Source organism: Salmo salar, chromosome 24, assembly GCF_965601325.2.
Source record: "Salmo salar chromosome 24, fSalSal1, whole genome shotgun sequence".
Lineage (NCBI taxonomy): Eukaryota > Metazoa > Chordata > Actinopteri > Salmoniformes > Salmonidae > Salmo > Salmo salar.
Genome location: NC_138314.1, coordinates 2,323,705 through 2,340,995, shown reverse-complemented (window position 1 = coordinate 2,340,995; position 17,291 = coordinate 2,323,705). Strand labels below are relative to the sequence as shown.

General features: G+C 43.2%; 1 protein-coding gene across 3 annotated transcripts in view; it reads left to right on the top strand.

Annotated features, from left to right (window-relative positions):
• Positions 1-12,215: 12,215 nt before the first annotated feature.
• The window catches only part of LOC106584891 (tight junction protein 2), a 115,849-nt gene continuing 110,773 nt past the window's right edge, over positions 12,216-17,291 (top strand). The window contains exon 1 of one of the 3 annotated variants that reach the window (XM_014170512.3): positions 12,216-12,538. In XM_014170512.3, coding sequence (XP_014025987.3) covers positions 12,479-12,538 — 60 coding nt within the window. In that variant the 5' untranslated portion in view covers positions 12,216-12,478. The remainder of the gene's footprint in view (positions 12,539-17,291) is intronic. The other 2 variants (XM_082968389.1, XM_082968388.1) reach the window with 2 other exon arrangements.

Here is a 17,291-nt window from a genome sequence, read left to right as displayed (position 1 = left end):
ATGCTAGGTAAAGCTCCGCCTGATCTCAGCTCACTGGTCACGATAATAACACCCACCCGTAGAACGCGCTCCAGCAGGTATATCTCACTGGTCATCCCCAAAGCCAACACCCCCTTTGGCCGCCTTTCCTTACAGTTCTCTGCTGCCAGTGACTGGAACGAATTGCAAAAATCGCTGAAGCTGGAGACTTACATTTCCCTCACTAACTTTAAACATCAGCTATCTGAGCAGCTAACCGATCGCTGCAGCTGTACATAGTCCATCTGTAAATAGCCCACCCGATCTACCTACCTCATCCCCATATTGTTTTTATTTACTTTGCTGCTCGTTTGCACACCAGTATCACTACTTACACACCATCATCTGTTAATCATCATCTGCTCATCTATCACTCCAGTGTTAATCTGCTAAATTACTTTGCTACTATGGCCTATTTATTGCCTTACCTCCTCATGCCATTTGCACACACTGTATATAGACTTTCTTTTTTTCTATTGTGTTTGTGCTTGTTTATTCCATGTGTAACTCTGTGTTGTTGTTTCTGTCACACTGCTTTGCTTTACCTTGGCCAGGTCGCAGTTGTAAATGAGAACTTGTTCTCAACTAGCTTACCTGATTAAATAAAAGTGAAATAAAAAAATACAAAATAAAAAAGTTTCTTCCGTAGAATTATCCTGTAAGAGTATTGTTACAAAATATGTTTATTCCTATCCTGTAAGAGTATTGTTACAAAATTTGTCCTTCAGATGACATATTGTTTGATTGTCTCCTGATCTGCCGAGACAGAGAGACAGAGAGATATGGAAAAAAGTCATTGTTTTAAATGCATTAATGGTGCCCTTGGTCAAGGTTGTCTGGCTCTGGTAGTGGAGTGTTTTGGAAGGTTGTGTGTCTCCTCGTGTCTCTCTCTCTCTCTCTGTGTGTGTGTGTGTGTGTGTGTGAGAGAGAGAGCGAGAGTCTCTGGCTGCATTTAGACAGGCAGCCAAACTTTGATAAAACAAAAATTCACCAATTGGTCATTTTACCATACAGATCAGCTCTGAAAAAGATCTGATGTGATTGGTCAAAGGACCAATTAGTGGAAAAAAAGATCAGAATCAGCCTCTGTTATTTCTTCGCCCCCTTCACAGAACACAGAAAGATTTACCCAGAGTTCCCTGCAGGGCCTCTTCTCAGAAGTTACCTCTCCAGCCCTCTCTTACTGTGAGCTACGATGCTGGGAAGCCTGACAACACACATTTTTATTTAATTATGTAATGGTCGTCGTGAACACAGGACCAAAACGCAGCGGGAATATGAATGCTCATCTTTTTTAATATTGAGAAAAGTGAACACTTACAAAATAAACAAAACAACGACTACACAGTTCCATAAGGCAAAGTAGCTATACGGAAAACATCTACCCACAAAACCCAAAGGAAAAACAGGCTGCCTAAGTATGACTCCCAATCAGCAACAACGATATACAGCTGTTCCTGATTGAGAGTCATACCCGGCCGAAACAAAGAAATCCCAAACATAGAAACACGGACATAGAATGCCCACCCAAATCACACCCTGACCAAACCTAAATAGAGACATAAAAAGGCTCTCTCAGGTCAGGGCATGACAGTACCCCCCCCCCCAAAAAGGTGCGGACTCTGGCCGCAAAACCTGAACCTATAGGGGAGGGTCTGGGTGGGCATTTCTCCGTGGTGGAGGCTCTGGAGTGGGACGCAGGCCCTGCTCCACCACTGGCTCACCCCACTTAAATGGCTCCCCTAGAGCGTGATCTCCTGCCACCGACCACGGACTGGGGACCCTCGCAGCGGGCCCCGGACTGGAGGGAGACTCTGGCTGCGCCCGGCTGGCGGGCGACTCTGGCTGCGCCCGGCTGGCGTGCCGGCTGGCGGGCGACTCTGGCTGCGCCCGGCTGGCGGGCGACTCTTGTTCCGCCCGGCTGGCGAGCGACTCTTTCAGGCGGGTGACTCTTTCAGGCGGGCGGCTCTGGCGGCTCCGGACAGGCGGGCGGCTCTGGCGGCTTCGGACAGGCGGGCGGCTCTGGCGGCTCCGGACTGGCGGGCGGCTCTGGCGGCTCCGGACTGGCGGGCGGATCTGGCGGCTCCGGACTGGTGGGCGGCTCCGGACTGGTTCTGGGCACAGGCACAGGATTCACCAGGCTGGGGAGACATGCAGGAGGCCTGGCTCTGGGCGCAGGCACAGGACTCACCAGGCTGGGGAGACATGCAGGAGGCCTGGTTCTGGGCACAGGCACAGGACTCACCAGGCTGGGGAGACATGCAGGAGGCCTGGCTCTGGGAGCAGGCACAGGCTTCACCAGGCTGGGGAGACATGCAGGAAGCCTGGCTCTGGGTGCAGGCACAGGACTCACCAGGCTGAGGAGACATGCAGGAGGCCTGGTTCTGGGCGCAGGCACAGGATAGACCGGGTCCTGGAGACGCACTGGAGGTCTGGAGCGCATGGCCTGTACCACCCGTCCTGGCTCGATGCCCACTCTCGCCCGGCAGATGTTAGGAGCTGGGATGTAGCGCACCAGGCGCTCAACGCGTACTGGGGACACCGTGCGCTCTGCCACATAACACGGTGCCTGACCAGTACCACGCTGCCTCCTGTATGCACTGGAAGTTGGCTCAGAATTCCTTCCTGACTCAGGCCAACTTCTCGTGTGCCCCCCAAAAAAAGATTTGGGGGCTGCCTCTCGTGCCTGCTGCGCTCCCTTGCCTCATACCACCGCCTCTCAGCTTTTGCTGCCTCCAGTTCTTCTTTCAGGCGGCAATATTCCCCAGCTTGTCTCCAGGGTCCCTTTCCGTCTAGAATTTCCTCCCAAGTCCACGAACACTGAACCCTCTGCTCCGTGTTACCACGCTGCTTGGTCCTCTTATGGTGGGTAGATCTGTAATGGTCGTCGTGAACACAGGACCAAAACGCAGCGGGAATATGAATGCTCATCTTTTTTAATATTGAGAAAAGTGAAAACTTACAAAATAAACAAAACAACGACTACACAGTTCCATAAGGCAAAGTAGCTATACGGAAAACATCTACCCACAAAACCCAAAGGAAAACAGGCTGCCTAAGTATGACTCCCAATCAGCAACAACGATATACAGCTGTTCCTGATTGAGAGTCATACCCGGCCGAAACAAAGAAATCCCAAACATAGAAACACGGACATAGAATGCCCACCCAAATCACACCCTGACCAAACCTAAATAGAGACATAAAAAGGCTCTCTCAGGTCAGGGCGTGACAAATTAAGAGTAATTAACAAAATAATCACTGTGGTGACCTTCTTTCCTCCTTCTCATCCCTCTCCAACTCCTTCGACCCTTTTCTATCTCCTCCACCTCTTCCTCCTCTACCCTCTCATCCTATTAAAAATAATAAAAAATGCCCTTTAGAAGATGTTTTTATCCAAAACACTTACAGCCATATGTCCATACATTTCACATATACAGTGAATGCGGAGAGTATTCAGACCTCTTGACTTTTCCCACATTTTGTTACGTTACAGCCTTAATCTAAAATTACAAGAACACAGTGGCCTCCATCATTCTTAAATGGAAGAAGTTTGGAACCACCAAGACTCTTCCCAGAGCTGGCCATCCAGCCTAACTGAGCAATCGGGGAAGGGACTTGGTCAGGGAGGTCACCAAGAAACCGATGGTACTCTGACAGAGCTCCAGAGTTCCTCTGTGGAGATGACAGAACAAGCATTTCGGTACACCCGCAATAACATCTGCTAAACACGTGTGTGTGTAACCAATAAAATGTTATTTTATTTGATTCCAAAAGGACATAATCTCTGCAGCACTTCACCAATCAGGCCTTTTTGGTAGAGTGGCCAGAAGGAAGCCACTCCTCAGTAAAAGGCACATGGCAGCCCACTTCGAGATTGCCAAAAGGCACCGAAATGACTCTCAGATTCTCTGGTCTCAGATTCTCTGGTCTGATGAAACCAAGATTGAACTCTTTGGCCTGAATGCCAAGTGTCACGTCTGGAGGAAACCTGGCACCGTCCCTACGGTGAAGCATGGTGGTGCCAGCATTGTGCTGTGAGGATGTTTTCAGTGGCAGGGACTGGGAGACTAGTCAGGATCGAGGGAAAGATGAACGGAGCAAAGTAAAGAGAGATCCTTGATTACAAACCTGCTCCAGAGCGCTCAGGACCTCAGACTGGGGCGAAGGTTCACCTTCCAATAGGACAACGACCCTAAGCATACAGCCAAGACAACGCAGGAGTGGCTTCGGGGCAAGTCTCTGAATGTCCTTGAGTGGCCCAGCCAGAGCCCATACATGAACCCGATCGAACATCTCTGGAGAAACCTGAAAATAGCTGTGCAGCGACGCTCCCCATCCAACCTGACAGAGCTTGAGAGGATCTGTAGAGAAGAATGGGAGAAATTCCCCAAATACAGTTGTGCCAAGCTTGTAGGGTCATACCAAAGAAGACTCAACGCCGTAATCGCTGCCAAAGGTGCGTCAACAAAGTACTGAGTAAAGTGTCTGAATACTTGTGTAAATGTGATATTTCAGTTTTTGCTAAAATGTCTACAAACCTGTTTTTGCTTTGTCATTATGGGGTATTGTGTGTAGATTGATGAGGAAAAAAAAAAACAATTGAATCCATTTTAGAATAAGGCTGTGACATAACAAAATGTAGAAAAGTCAAGGGGTCTGAACTCTTTCCAAGTACACTGTACATTTTACGCATACTCTTCCCCCTCCTCTCTCTCTTTCTCCTTCTCCTAGACCCAAACTCTGTCTTTTCCTCTTTCCTCTCATCTTGTTTTCCTACTATCCATAACTGTAAGCTATAACTATGAGTGCAATACATCAGCTGCTGAGGTTTTAGCATTTGTTTCTCCAGTACTGTGTGTATAGATTTTAATCGAACACTTTTTAATCAGAAAGATGGTGCAGCAGATCCTGAAGGAACATTTTTTTTCACAAATAAAATCTTGGCAGACGGTTTTAAAACAACCTCAAAAACAAAGTCAGACTCTGAAGGGGAAGAAAGAAAGAAAGAAAGAAAGAAAGAAAGAAAGAAAGAAAGAAAGAAAGAAAGAAAGAAAGAAAGAAAGAAAGAAAGAAAGAAAGAAAGAAAGAAAGAAAGAAAGAGGGAGGTACTGCTCACTGGATCAATGGAGTTGTCAATGGGCGACCTTTCCCTGGCGACATTAGAACACCATTTAGCAGATTGGGAACACCATGAGAAGAGGGTAGCTGCAGCCCAATATGGCAACCAGAGTATGGGCAAGTGGGTGTGACAAAAGGAAAGTAGGGGAGTGAGGAAAGGAGTGGGTGTATTGAAAATGTGTTTTTTCCCCACCATTTCTTACCACGCTACTACCATACCGCGATAGTATGGACTTCTATTTTGAAGCCAGAGGATGAGTCTAAATAATAGTTAATAAAACTGACTATTGTTTATTTTTTTATTAAAAGTACTGATTGATGTTGCTTGTTTCCGTTGTATTTGTGTGCTTATGTGACTGTCACCCTGATATTGGCTACTAGGTATCTACTTCCCACGCCGTTGCGGGACAGTAGTGCTTTGCAAGCAGGAGCGAAGGACACTGTGTCCCGGTGTTGTTGCCGTTCATGCCCTCTCGATTGAGTAGACTGCATGTACACTGAGTATACAAATCCTTAATAAGAACACCTGCTCTTTCCATAACATAGGCTGACCAGGTGAATCCAGCTGAAAACTGTGATCCCTTATTGATGTCACTTGTTAAATCCACTTCAATCAGTATAGATGAAGGGGAGTAGACAGGTTAAAGAAGGATTTTTAAGCCTTGAGACAATTGAGACATGGATTGTGTATGTGTGACATTCAGAGGGTGAATAGGCAAGACAAAAATTGTACATGCCTTTGAACGGGATATGGTAGTAGGTGCCAGGCGCACCGGTTTGTGTCAAGAACTGTAACGCTGCTGAGTTTTTCATGCTCAACAGTTTCCAGTGTGCATGAAGAATGGTCCACCAGCCAACTTGACATAACTGTGAGAAGCATTGGAGTCAACATGGGCCAGCATCCCTAGGAAATGCTTTCGACACCTTGTAGAGTCCATGCCCCGACAAATTGTTATTTATTCTGTAGGCTGTTAATTATTAGTTATTTATTGTGTAGGCTGCTATCCTACTTGAAATAAAATCATAGGAGGGAAAAATATTGCCACGTTACTACTGGCGACACTGTGGTAGTTGCCCAATGGGTAGCACCTCAGGTCGGCAAGCACCTCCATACACAACCGGTGCACTGACATTGGCATCGCCTTTCGACTCGTCATGCAGCCCAGTCTGCCACGCAAAAGGGTCTTGAGTGAGAACAAATCTGCCAACTTAGCTGGTTCGCTTTCCATACACCCACTCCTTTCGAAACACCCACTCAGCCATACTCCGGTCTCCATATTGGTCTGCAGAACCCCATACTTGAACACCATTGATTTACAGATGTAGGATCTTCATTTGATCACCCTGTTGCTGGAGAACTTTCCTGCAATGCAGGACATTTAAAACTTGTAGTGTATTTGAGGTTTAAAAAAACACTTCTGAAGTTTGTAATTTCCACTTAGAAATGTCTGACTTGATTTTCCCTTATGAAAAATATATCAACCCCTACAACAATGTCCATTAATTATAATCCACATAATAATTCACATTTCCTGTTACTGCAGGATTATTTTCCTGCAGTAGCAAACTGGCTCAAATGAAGATCCTACATCTGTTGCAGTCTTCTGTGCACACCACACATGCACACAGACACACACACACATATACACATTACACACATACGCACGCGCACACACACTGTGTCCACTGACTCCTGCAGTCCCGATCGCTCAGAATGCATTTCAAATATTTTATTGATGCAGATTACAGTACAGAAGTAGCGAGCCCCTTGTGACTGTTACAGCACCACAGCTCGTTGTCTTTTATTAAAAAGAACCAACAGACTGCAGACAATATGGTTGAATCCCACAGGACTGTGTGGAACTGTGATTTGCATGTCATTACTGGGTTCATATGCAGCTACAGCAGCACCTTTTAATCTACAGTACAGTAACAGAGAACACAATTAGGACTGTAGCTATACAGTCCTCTTTGAATGGTGTTTGTATATATTGCCCATATGCCTATCATAATGTTGTGGGGTGATTTTGACATTTAACAAAGTTGTAGTTGCATGGTCAGTCATACATGAAGATACTTTTTATGTCCACACAACATTTTTGCCTGACTGATTTGATAGTATTGGAGGTCTGCACATACCAAACGTGTTGTGAAGCTTGGAGCCTTCCCTCTAGTGTTCAACTGCGGTACTGCACCATCTAGATTCCTTTTCCTGACTAATAGTAATTTCACAGACAGCAGTGGGATGAAACTTCATGTACTTTACAGTAAATCAATAACACCATTTAAACATGCTCACTGACAGCTTGTCATCATAATTGAGACTTTCAACCCAGGTGGTCACTGACTGGACAGAGACCTGAGAGAGGGACATCGTGATGATTGTATTTGATTGGCAGTGTGAGTGTATATACAGCCAAAAGATTTTGTATGGCTTCCGGGTGGCAGTTTGCTAGCCCTTTGCCTAAACTTAACCTTTACCCCCCCTTTTTGGATCTGTCGGTTGGATCCACTTCCTATTTGATTGGAGGATGTTTGTGGCTATTTCTGGCCAGGCCTGGTCGGTCCGACTGCACTTTTTAAAGCTGATAACTTATTCATCTCTTCGCCCAGGTCTGCGTAATATGGAAGGCACACCCTTCTTATGCTCTCTCTTTCTCTCTGTCTCCACTCTCTCTCTTTATCTTTCCCTTTCTCTCTCTCTCTGTCCCCCCTCTCTCCTATCTCTATTTATCTTTCTCTCTCTGTCTCCCCCAGTCTCTCTTCTCTCTCTCTCTCTCTCTCTCTCTCCCCTCTCTCTGTGCATATCGATGCGTATTTCATCAGTAATACTGTCAGGCTGGCTCAGAAAGAAGGTTTACTCTGCCCCTGGTGAGAGGGGAGAAGAGGCCGTAGTTAAGCCCACTGCAGGATGTTAGAGGAGACTAGAGGGGCTGCGTCTCAAATGGCACCTATTCACCACATTGGGCGCTAATCAAAAGTAGTGCACTATATAGAGAATAGGGTACCATTTGGGACACAGCCTACTGTAGGAGTTATGAGAAACCCTCCAACTGTCAATCAGAAATGGCTGCTATGCTCAGTGAAGAGACCAGTCCTCCTCTTTCTGTGCTCTTTAAGGTCATAAAAGACACTAAAGAATGGTATTTAGCCAAACTTTTCTGTGTATGATCCCATCCTCCTGTGCTTTGAAAATAATTTACCTGAGGGGTGAGTTGTGCCACATTGAGCAGCACCGTGAGGGGTTGGATGTCATCATCTGTGACTGTTGATTAACAGTGTTTGTGTAATTACAGCAGAGTGTTGATTAATCATATCGTTTACATGATTCATCTGGTTTTTTTCTCTAACGCTCAACGCTCTCTACTCTGTGCCTCTGAATAACCTCTCTCTCTCTCTCTCTCTCTCACTCCCCCTCTCACTCCAGTAGAGATGAGATGAAGGGCAGGGTGAATCGCTGATGGCTGCTCTGTGCTCCTCTACTCTCCCCTGGGATCACTCTGCCATCTATTTATCCTCCTTAATTAGCATGTCCCAGATAGCTGACACCCCAAACTCCCTGTGCTACGTCTGTGGGACAGACAAAACACAGCAAAACACCCCAACTAACACAAGGCGGCATTTACATTTGCTAATCAATAGAATGTTTATTGTACTGAGAGAGAACAGAAGACTAGGCTGTATTTGCATCGGGCTCTTCTGCTGCTGCAGTGTGGCATGGTTCTGTTTGTTTACTGTTTCAAAACACCTGACAGAACAAAAACACAACAAGAACGTGGAGTAGCTTCATCCTATTTTATCTGGGACAGTATATATTTATTTGACGTACTGTAGACCAGGTATAATCAACTAGATTCAGCTGCGGGCCGATTTATTTCTTGAGCGGATGGTCGGGAGGGCCGGAACATAATTACCAATCATTTGTAGACTGAAAATTGCCTGATGGGAATACAGATTTCGCACTGATTTTCAAAATTAAAATCAATTGGAGTTGATTTCCTGGTGTTTTTACAGTCTTCTATGTCCAGCAATGAAAATGTCTAATTCTAAACATGTTAAAAATATAAAAAATGTTGCTCAGAAAACTTGTGGGGCCAAATAAAACCACCCGAGGGCCAAATTCGGCTAACAGGCCACCAGTTGGGAAAGCCTGCTGTAGACAGTGTCTCTCCGTCACATGTTTATTTAACATGTCAGACAACCTCTCTCTCATGTAACATATTACCAGCCATATTTATACATAACCATTTTCATCTATCAGTGTGTGTATTATATGAGGCTCTGCATATTAAATGCTCTCTAATGAATTTCAAAGGCATGATCCATTAATGATGTGAGTCACACGCGCACACACACATGCACAAACACACACATATACACACCTCCTCTCCTGTAATCAACGTACTGTTTGCTAAGATCATAAGGGCTCATGATTACTCCTCCTCTGTCTTAAATCACAGAGGTGTGTGTGTGTGTGTGTGTGTGTGTGTGTGTGTGTGTGTGTGTGCTGATTTATAAACCAGCGTCTGTCAGCAGCTGTCTATCTACTACTATGACAGGCAGACATCTGGATCCGAAATCTGATTCTGAATCTTATAATGTATGCCTGAATATTCAAACGCTTCAAAGTTGTCTGGTATTGTTTTTGGTCAGATGGATAAAGGAATGCATACATTTCAATGTTACAGCACATTGAATGAATGATGCATTGACTGGACTGATAAGGGAGCCATTATAGCAGTTAATTTACAATTTTACCGGTGACATATAAATACATTCTCACAATCTTGTACTGTCTGTAATGGCTAATCTATTTTTTCCCACACAGATATTCTACACTGAGTGTACAAAACATTAAGAACAGATTTTTCCATGACCTAAACTGACCAGGTGAATCCATGATCCCTTATTGATGTCACTTGTTAAATCCACTTCAATCAGTGTAGATGAAGGGGAGGAGACAGGTTAAAGAAGGATTTTTAAGCCTTAAGACAATTGAGACATGGATTGTGCATGTGTGCCACTCAGAGGGTGAATGGGCAAGACAAAAGATTTAAGTGTCTTTGAATGTGGTATGGTAGTCGGTGTCAGGCGCACCAGCTTGTGTCAAGAACTGCAACGCTGCTGGGTATTTCACGTTCAACAGTTTCACGTGTGTATCAAGAATGGTCCAACACCCAAAGGACATCTAGCCAACTTGATACAACTGTGGGAAGCATTGGAATCAACATGGGCCAGGATCCCTGTGGAACGCTTTCGATGAATTGAGGTGGGCGCAATTAATTATCAGGTAGAACAGAAAACCAGCAGTAGTCTGGACCATGTAGGGTAAGATTTTAATACCCCTGCCCTACAGCATGCTCTGTGAGCTCCCTTCAAGTTCTAACCTTACCTCTAGAGGTCACTAACACAATACACACACTACCCCCTCAGACAGATGTTTCAATACCCACACAGAGGATTTATTAGAGAGAAACATGTCTGTCTCTTATTAACTCATGAGGCTACTGTACTGTACTGACATCTGTTTGGCAGTTAAAGCAGACTCCTACGACAGCAGTCTGTCATTTCTCTCAAGCATGGCCAGTCAAGACTAGCTTATTACTATCTTCTAAGGAGTCAGACACACACACACACACACTGTTCTGTGTGTATTGCAAGGGTGGAGAGCAGTACATACCGTGGTGTATGGAGACCATACACCACGTTGATAAAGCATGATAGAGCAGTTTGATTCCTGGGACCACCCATAAGGAAAATGTATTCACGCATGACTAAGTTGTTTGGATAAAAGTGTCTGTTATTTGAACTCTGTGAAACATTTATTTGGGATGCAATTGGAGTGGCGGTCCTCATGAGAGCCAGTTTCACCATAGCGCTTGATGATTTTTGCGACTGCACTTATTAAAGAAACTTTCAAAGTTCTTGAAATTTTCCGGATTGACTGACTTTCATGTCTTAAAGTGATGATGACTGTCGTTTCTCTTTGCTTATTTGAGCTGTTCTTGCCGTGCGGTAGCAGAGAGAACAGTCTATGACTAGGGTGGCTGGAGTCTTTGACAATTTTTAGGGCCTTCCTCCGACACCGCCTGGTATAGAGGTCCTGGATGGTCGATGAGAATGGGGGTGTGCTCGGTCCTCCGGTAGCAGAAACATTATATACAAAACAAGTTACGAACAACGCGAAAAAACAAACAAAATAGCATGGTTGGTTAAGAGCTGATAAGACGGCAGCCATCCCCTCCGGCGCCATCACTGTCAATGGAGCTGTGGAGCTGTGGAGATAAATAACAGTTATAGAATCAAATGCAGACTCCAGTTTGCTTAAAAGTATTGTCACTACCCTGCAGTCCAAAGATGCATGAATTGTGCAGGATATATTCTATTCATCCATTCTAGAGGGAATATTAGAGGTCAATATAAGACTACAGTCTGTCTGCCTTACAGGATTTAGTTTAACCCTTTTGAATTAAATATTTTCCTTATAACGCAGAAGCTGACGATATTAACTCTTCTCCTGTTGTGCTGTGTTAGATAGACAGAGGACAGATCACTATGTTTTATCATAAAAAAAATACATTTATTGAAACTCTACTATTACACTAGGCTTTCAAGGCCCTCAATGAATTCATAGAATTTTACTTTCTGTAAGTAAATACCGTTTTGTTTTTTGTTAACTTTTAGAGAACAGTTAAATCAATGTATCCAATCCGGAAGAGTCCACTCTGGCAGAGGGGGTTGAATAAAATATCATCGTACAAAATAGGTACAAAACGTTCCTATGTCGGAATAAGATTACACAAAATAGCCTATTAAACATGTCAGTCATTCAATCCGTTTGTAGACGACCATTGAAACTGATATAGAAATGGGCAACATTAGTTGACCCCTCAATTTCATCTCGGTATTCATGAAGTAGGCTAACTGAGTTCAAAGTCTCCTCTGAGGTGTATTAATTCCGCCAAACAGTTGTAAAACGTTTCGTTTTGCAACTTAAACGAGAGTTTGTATTGGACAAATTCAGTTAGGTCCCTCCCCGTTTCGTTCCGTTTGCTTCCGTTTAAGAAACGTATTTCAACAGAATTTACGGAAAGAATACACCCCAGTTGTTGGTAAGAACGTTTCGGTTCCCATCGATATCACAGCAATAATTTTAAAGGATCTCGGGAGTTACAGCGAGCTAGGGAAGTCTTTTAGGACCGCAGTCACAAGCCATGTTCCATTTTAGAGATTAGGATAGGGTATATTTTAAGAGATACCAGTTCTACAAGCCATAATTAAGACACTTGTTTTACGGTTAACATAAGGCGACAGTGTTTCACAACTTTTACAGCGCAGAATGCCTGTGAAAGGAGGCGGAAGAGTGGCTGTGTATCCAGGCAAGGGCGAACATGTCGGAGTAAGTCAACTGTAGTTTGTTTTACCATTATAGACTAACTTTTAGCATACCGCATCGCTGTATCATAACCCGCTGCGTTCCAAGAATATGCTGTAGGTTTTTGTAATACATATATATTTTAGGTGTTTTACGGTCATGAGGTGGTGATCGGGTGGCTGTACCTTTGCTACATATGGAGCAACCAACGTTTATAACCTTGTGAATTCACCTGTAGAGTTTCGCCCTCTCCGCCAATAAGAATGACGCCTTAAGTATTTAGTCAAATATTTGCGCTTGGTGTCAAGTAGCTGTGCATTATTTACACGTAGTTTAGATTCCTGTGATATAGAATATTATGTTTGACTATTTCTATTCTGTTACTTTTAAATCTTTCAAGTTTAAATGTCTATTGATTTGAAAATAAGTGTGTGTATAGCCTAATTTCATGTTAGGCTACATCAATTCAGAAGTGTGTGTGGAAGGACGCACCCCAAAGGCTCTCTCTGTACTTGGCTCAGTATTGTCTGTCTGTCTGGCCCCAGCAGGGGATAAGCTTGCTGGGATGAGGATCGCTGGAAGGGTCAACCATTACGTGTGTGTGTGTGTGTATGTGTGTGTGTGTGTGTAACGGGTTGATGATGATCACATTGCTGACCTCATGACACCCAGCAGCTTCAAAACCCAGTCCTCTCAACCCTCAATATGGCATTTGTTTACACAGCTACTGTATTAATTCAACAACAAACAGGGGAGTGCTGATGAATATGTTATTCATCAGTCTAGTATTAAATCCTGTCTTTTCAGCATGTGATTATCACTATACTCTAAATCCAATAAAACAATTTACAGACCCACTTTAAAGAAACTACTTGTGCAGGCTTTATTGCGCGTTTCTTAAGTCTTCACAAGCACTGTCACACATTTCTGAAAAATCCATAGCCTATATGCCTTATAGAGGCTTTCAAAGATGGAACAATTTTACTATTGAGACAAATCTTGCTTGTTTGTTGAAATAGCTTGTGGTGAGTGGATCATTATTATACAGTCACTGTCAACCCTCCACACAGCCTCAATGGGTTCCACTGTTCTATCTGCCCAGCTGTATTGACTAGAACCTTTGCTCCATTCTAGAGTGAGTAGCTGTTAAAAAAGTACAGTAGTGTGTTTGTTACAGTAGTGTGTCACTCTCTATTGGGTGAGGACTTCAGTCATACAGTAGAACCTTATTTGAATTTCCAGGAGGTGATAATACATGTTAACTAGATGCACGTTGATTTTCAATGTGTCCTTCTGAGGGGAAGAGTGTGTGTTACAGTGTGTGTGTGTGTGAGAGTCTGTAGGAGGAGCATGTGAGAGCATGTGAATGTTTGCACATGTGAGTACAGTATGTAGGCCTACTTTGAGTGTATGTATGTATGTATGTATGTATGTATGTATGTATGTATGTATGTATGTATGTATGTATGTATGTATGTATGTATGTATGTATGTATGTATGTATGTATGTGTTGCTTCAAGGTCCCACATTGGAGAGATACATGTTCAGAGCAGACCTAAGGGTGTGTGTGTGTGCCAGAGGGGCTCGTGACTTGCTGACCGCTGTAGCGTGGAGCAGGTGGTCCCAGCAGTAATCCCCCAGAAGGCCATAGGATAGAAGCCACCGTGGAAGTTCTAATCTCCCAGGGAACTGTTTGGTTTCATGAGAGTGGCGGTCTGACCAACACACACACACACACACACACACACACACACACACACACACACACACACACACACACACACACACACTCTCTCTCTCTGATCAGCCCGCCAGTACTCAATTAGGACTATAATTAGTATTGCTCACAAACTGGAGTAGGTTGATTCAAACTGTCCAGTTTTCTAGATAAGCTTGGTTCCAGTTAAAGAAAACACATCTTATAGTATAGCATGTTTCTGATGAACAGTAAGGTTTCTAAAGGGACAGTTGAAGGAAGAAATTACTGTTGGAGAAAATATTAAGTACCTGCTACTCCGAGTATGTTAGAATGTATTCATGTTACTACTACCTTTCTAGAGGTTATCATGTAGTCAGTGGTGGAAAAAGTACTCAATTGTCATACTTGAGTAAAAGTAAAGATTAGTGATGCGCCGATATGACATTGTTGGCCGATACCGATATCCGATATTTTCCTTGCCAAAAAACCCGATACTGATTGCAATGATTTAGATCATTTTAAATATTGGTTAATAATGAAATGACTGCAGTTTCTACTGGTCATTGTTTTCAGGCAGGTTGTATTGGTGCTAGCTAGGTACCAATCTAAAGCTAGCTACCCCCCAGAAGTTGTGGTCGAACAAATAATTCTGGTATTGTAAACACATCGTTCGTGGTCGGTATTTGCTTTTTTGCAGACTTTTTTTGTACAGCTTTAACAGTGCTACAGATATTAGTGGTGGCGCTTGGCTTGCACATGCAAGTTCAGAACACACAACATTCTATAATAGAACTGTGTTATTTGACGTGTCAAATTAAAAGCTTATTTAATGCGTCAAAGTGTTTTTTGACTTGTCAAATAGTGTTATTTGATGGCTCTTTTTTGACACCCAAAGACCCAAACGGCGTTCTGTTGTGTGAAGCTAATAGCAGTGACACTATTACCGTGTAACTCCGGTAGGGCAACGTGTACCGGTGCTCGTCCAGTCGGCAAAAACAAACATCACCCATGACAGAGAGGTTGATTTGTCAAGGGCATTGAATTCCATTATCTTGGCGTTAATGGATTTTGCCATTGAGTTGTCTCGCTGAAATGTTCTTACTCTTTCAAATGACTGCTCGACTAGTTGACTGCTCGATCCACACAGCAGACATTGTGGGCTAGGTTAGAAATGCTGTGTTGCACGTGTAGTGCAACATTTTACGTACCGTCATGTACCTACGTTATATAGGTATGCACTTCAGCTTTGACATCGGTTTTGCGCATCGGCGTTAAACTAGGCATCGGGCCAACACCAATGTTGGCATTTTTTAGCTAATATCGGCCGATTCCGACATGTTCATCGATATATTTTGCATACCTAGTAAAGATACCTTAACAGAAAATTACTCAAGTAAAAGTCACCCAGTAAAATAGTACTTGAGTAAAAGTTTAAGTATCCTGTTTGAAATGTACTTAAGTACAAGGGTAGAAAAATTACTCAAGTGTCATAAGTAAAAGTAAATGCTGTACATAAAATTCCTTATATTAAGCTAACCAGACAGCATAATTGTATGTTTTTAATTTTTTTTTATTTGCGGACAGACAGGGGCACACTCCAACACTCAGACATCCTTTACAAACGCAGTATGTGTTTAGTGAGTCCGCCAGATCAGAGGCAGTAGGGATGACAACGCGCTAAATTGATAGGTGCGTGAATTGACCATATTGCTGACCTGCCTGAGCATTCAAAATGTAACGGGTACTTTTGGGTGTCAGGTTAAATGTATGGCAGTAAAAAGTACATGTTTTTATAGAAATGTAGTGGAGTAAAAGTTGTCAAATAGAAAAGTACAGATACCCCCCAAAACGACTTAACCTCTATGGGCTAGGTGGGACGCTAGCGTGCCACCCGTGGTGCACTCCATCAACAGCAGGTGCATTTCAAGAGCGGCAAATTTGAATCCAAATAAATGTCAAAATTCAAATTTTTCAAACATACAACTAGTTTACACCCTTTGAAAGATAAACATCTCCTTAATCTAACCACGTTTTACGATTTCAAAAAGGTTTTACGGCGAAAGCATAAATTTAGAGTATGTTAGGACAGTACATTTACAAGAGTTGTGTGTAATGTTTTGTCAAGTCAAAGACAGGGTCACCAAAACCATAAAACCAGCTAAAATGATGCACTAACCTTTTACAATCTCCATCAGATGACACTCCTAGGACATTATGTTAGACAATGCATGCATTTTTAGTTCTATCAAGTTCATATTTATATCCAAAAACAGCGTTTTACTATGGCATTGATGTTGAGGAAATCGTTTCCCTCCAATAACCGGCAGTCAAGTCAGCGTCACAAATTAAATAATTAAAATTAGAAAACATTGGTAAAATATTATATTGTCATTTAAAGAATTATAGATTTACATCTCTTGAACGCAATCAACTTGCCAGATTAAAAAATAACCTTACTGGGAAATCACACTTTGCAATAATCTGAGCACTGCGCCCAGAAAAATACGCGTTGCGATACAGACAAGACGTCATGTTGGGGAGATCTAAAATCGAAAATACTATGTAAATAATCCATTACCTTTGATTCTCTTCATCAGATGTCACTTCCAGGTATCACAGGTCCATAACGAATGTAGTTTTGTTCAAAAAAGCTCATCATTTATTTCCAAAAATCTCCGTCTTGTTAGCACATGATCTAAGCCAGCCGGACTTCTCGTCATGAACGAGGGGAAAAAATATATTTACGTTCGTTCAAACATGTCAAACGTTGTATAGCATAAATCATTATGGCCTTTTTTAACCAGAACATGAATAATATTCAAGGTGGACGAATGCATACTCTTTTATAACGTATTGGAACGAGGGTACCCAACATGAACTCGCGCGCCAGGTGTCTAATGGGACATCATCGTTCCATGGCTCTTGTTCGGTCAGATCTCCCTCCAGAAGACTCAAAACACTTTGTAAAGGCTGGTGACATCTAGTGGAAGCAATAGGAAGTGCCAAAATATTCCTCAGCCCCCGTGTTTTTCAATGGGATAGGTTTAAAGTCAATACAACACATCAGGTATCCACTT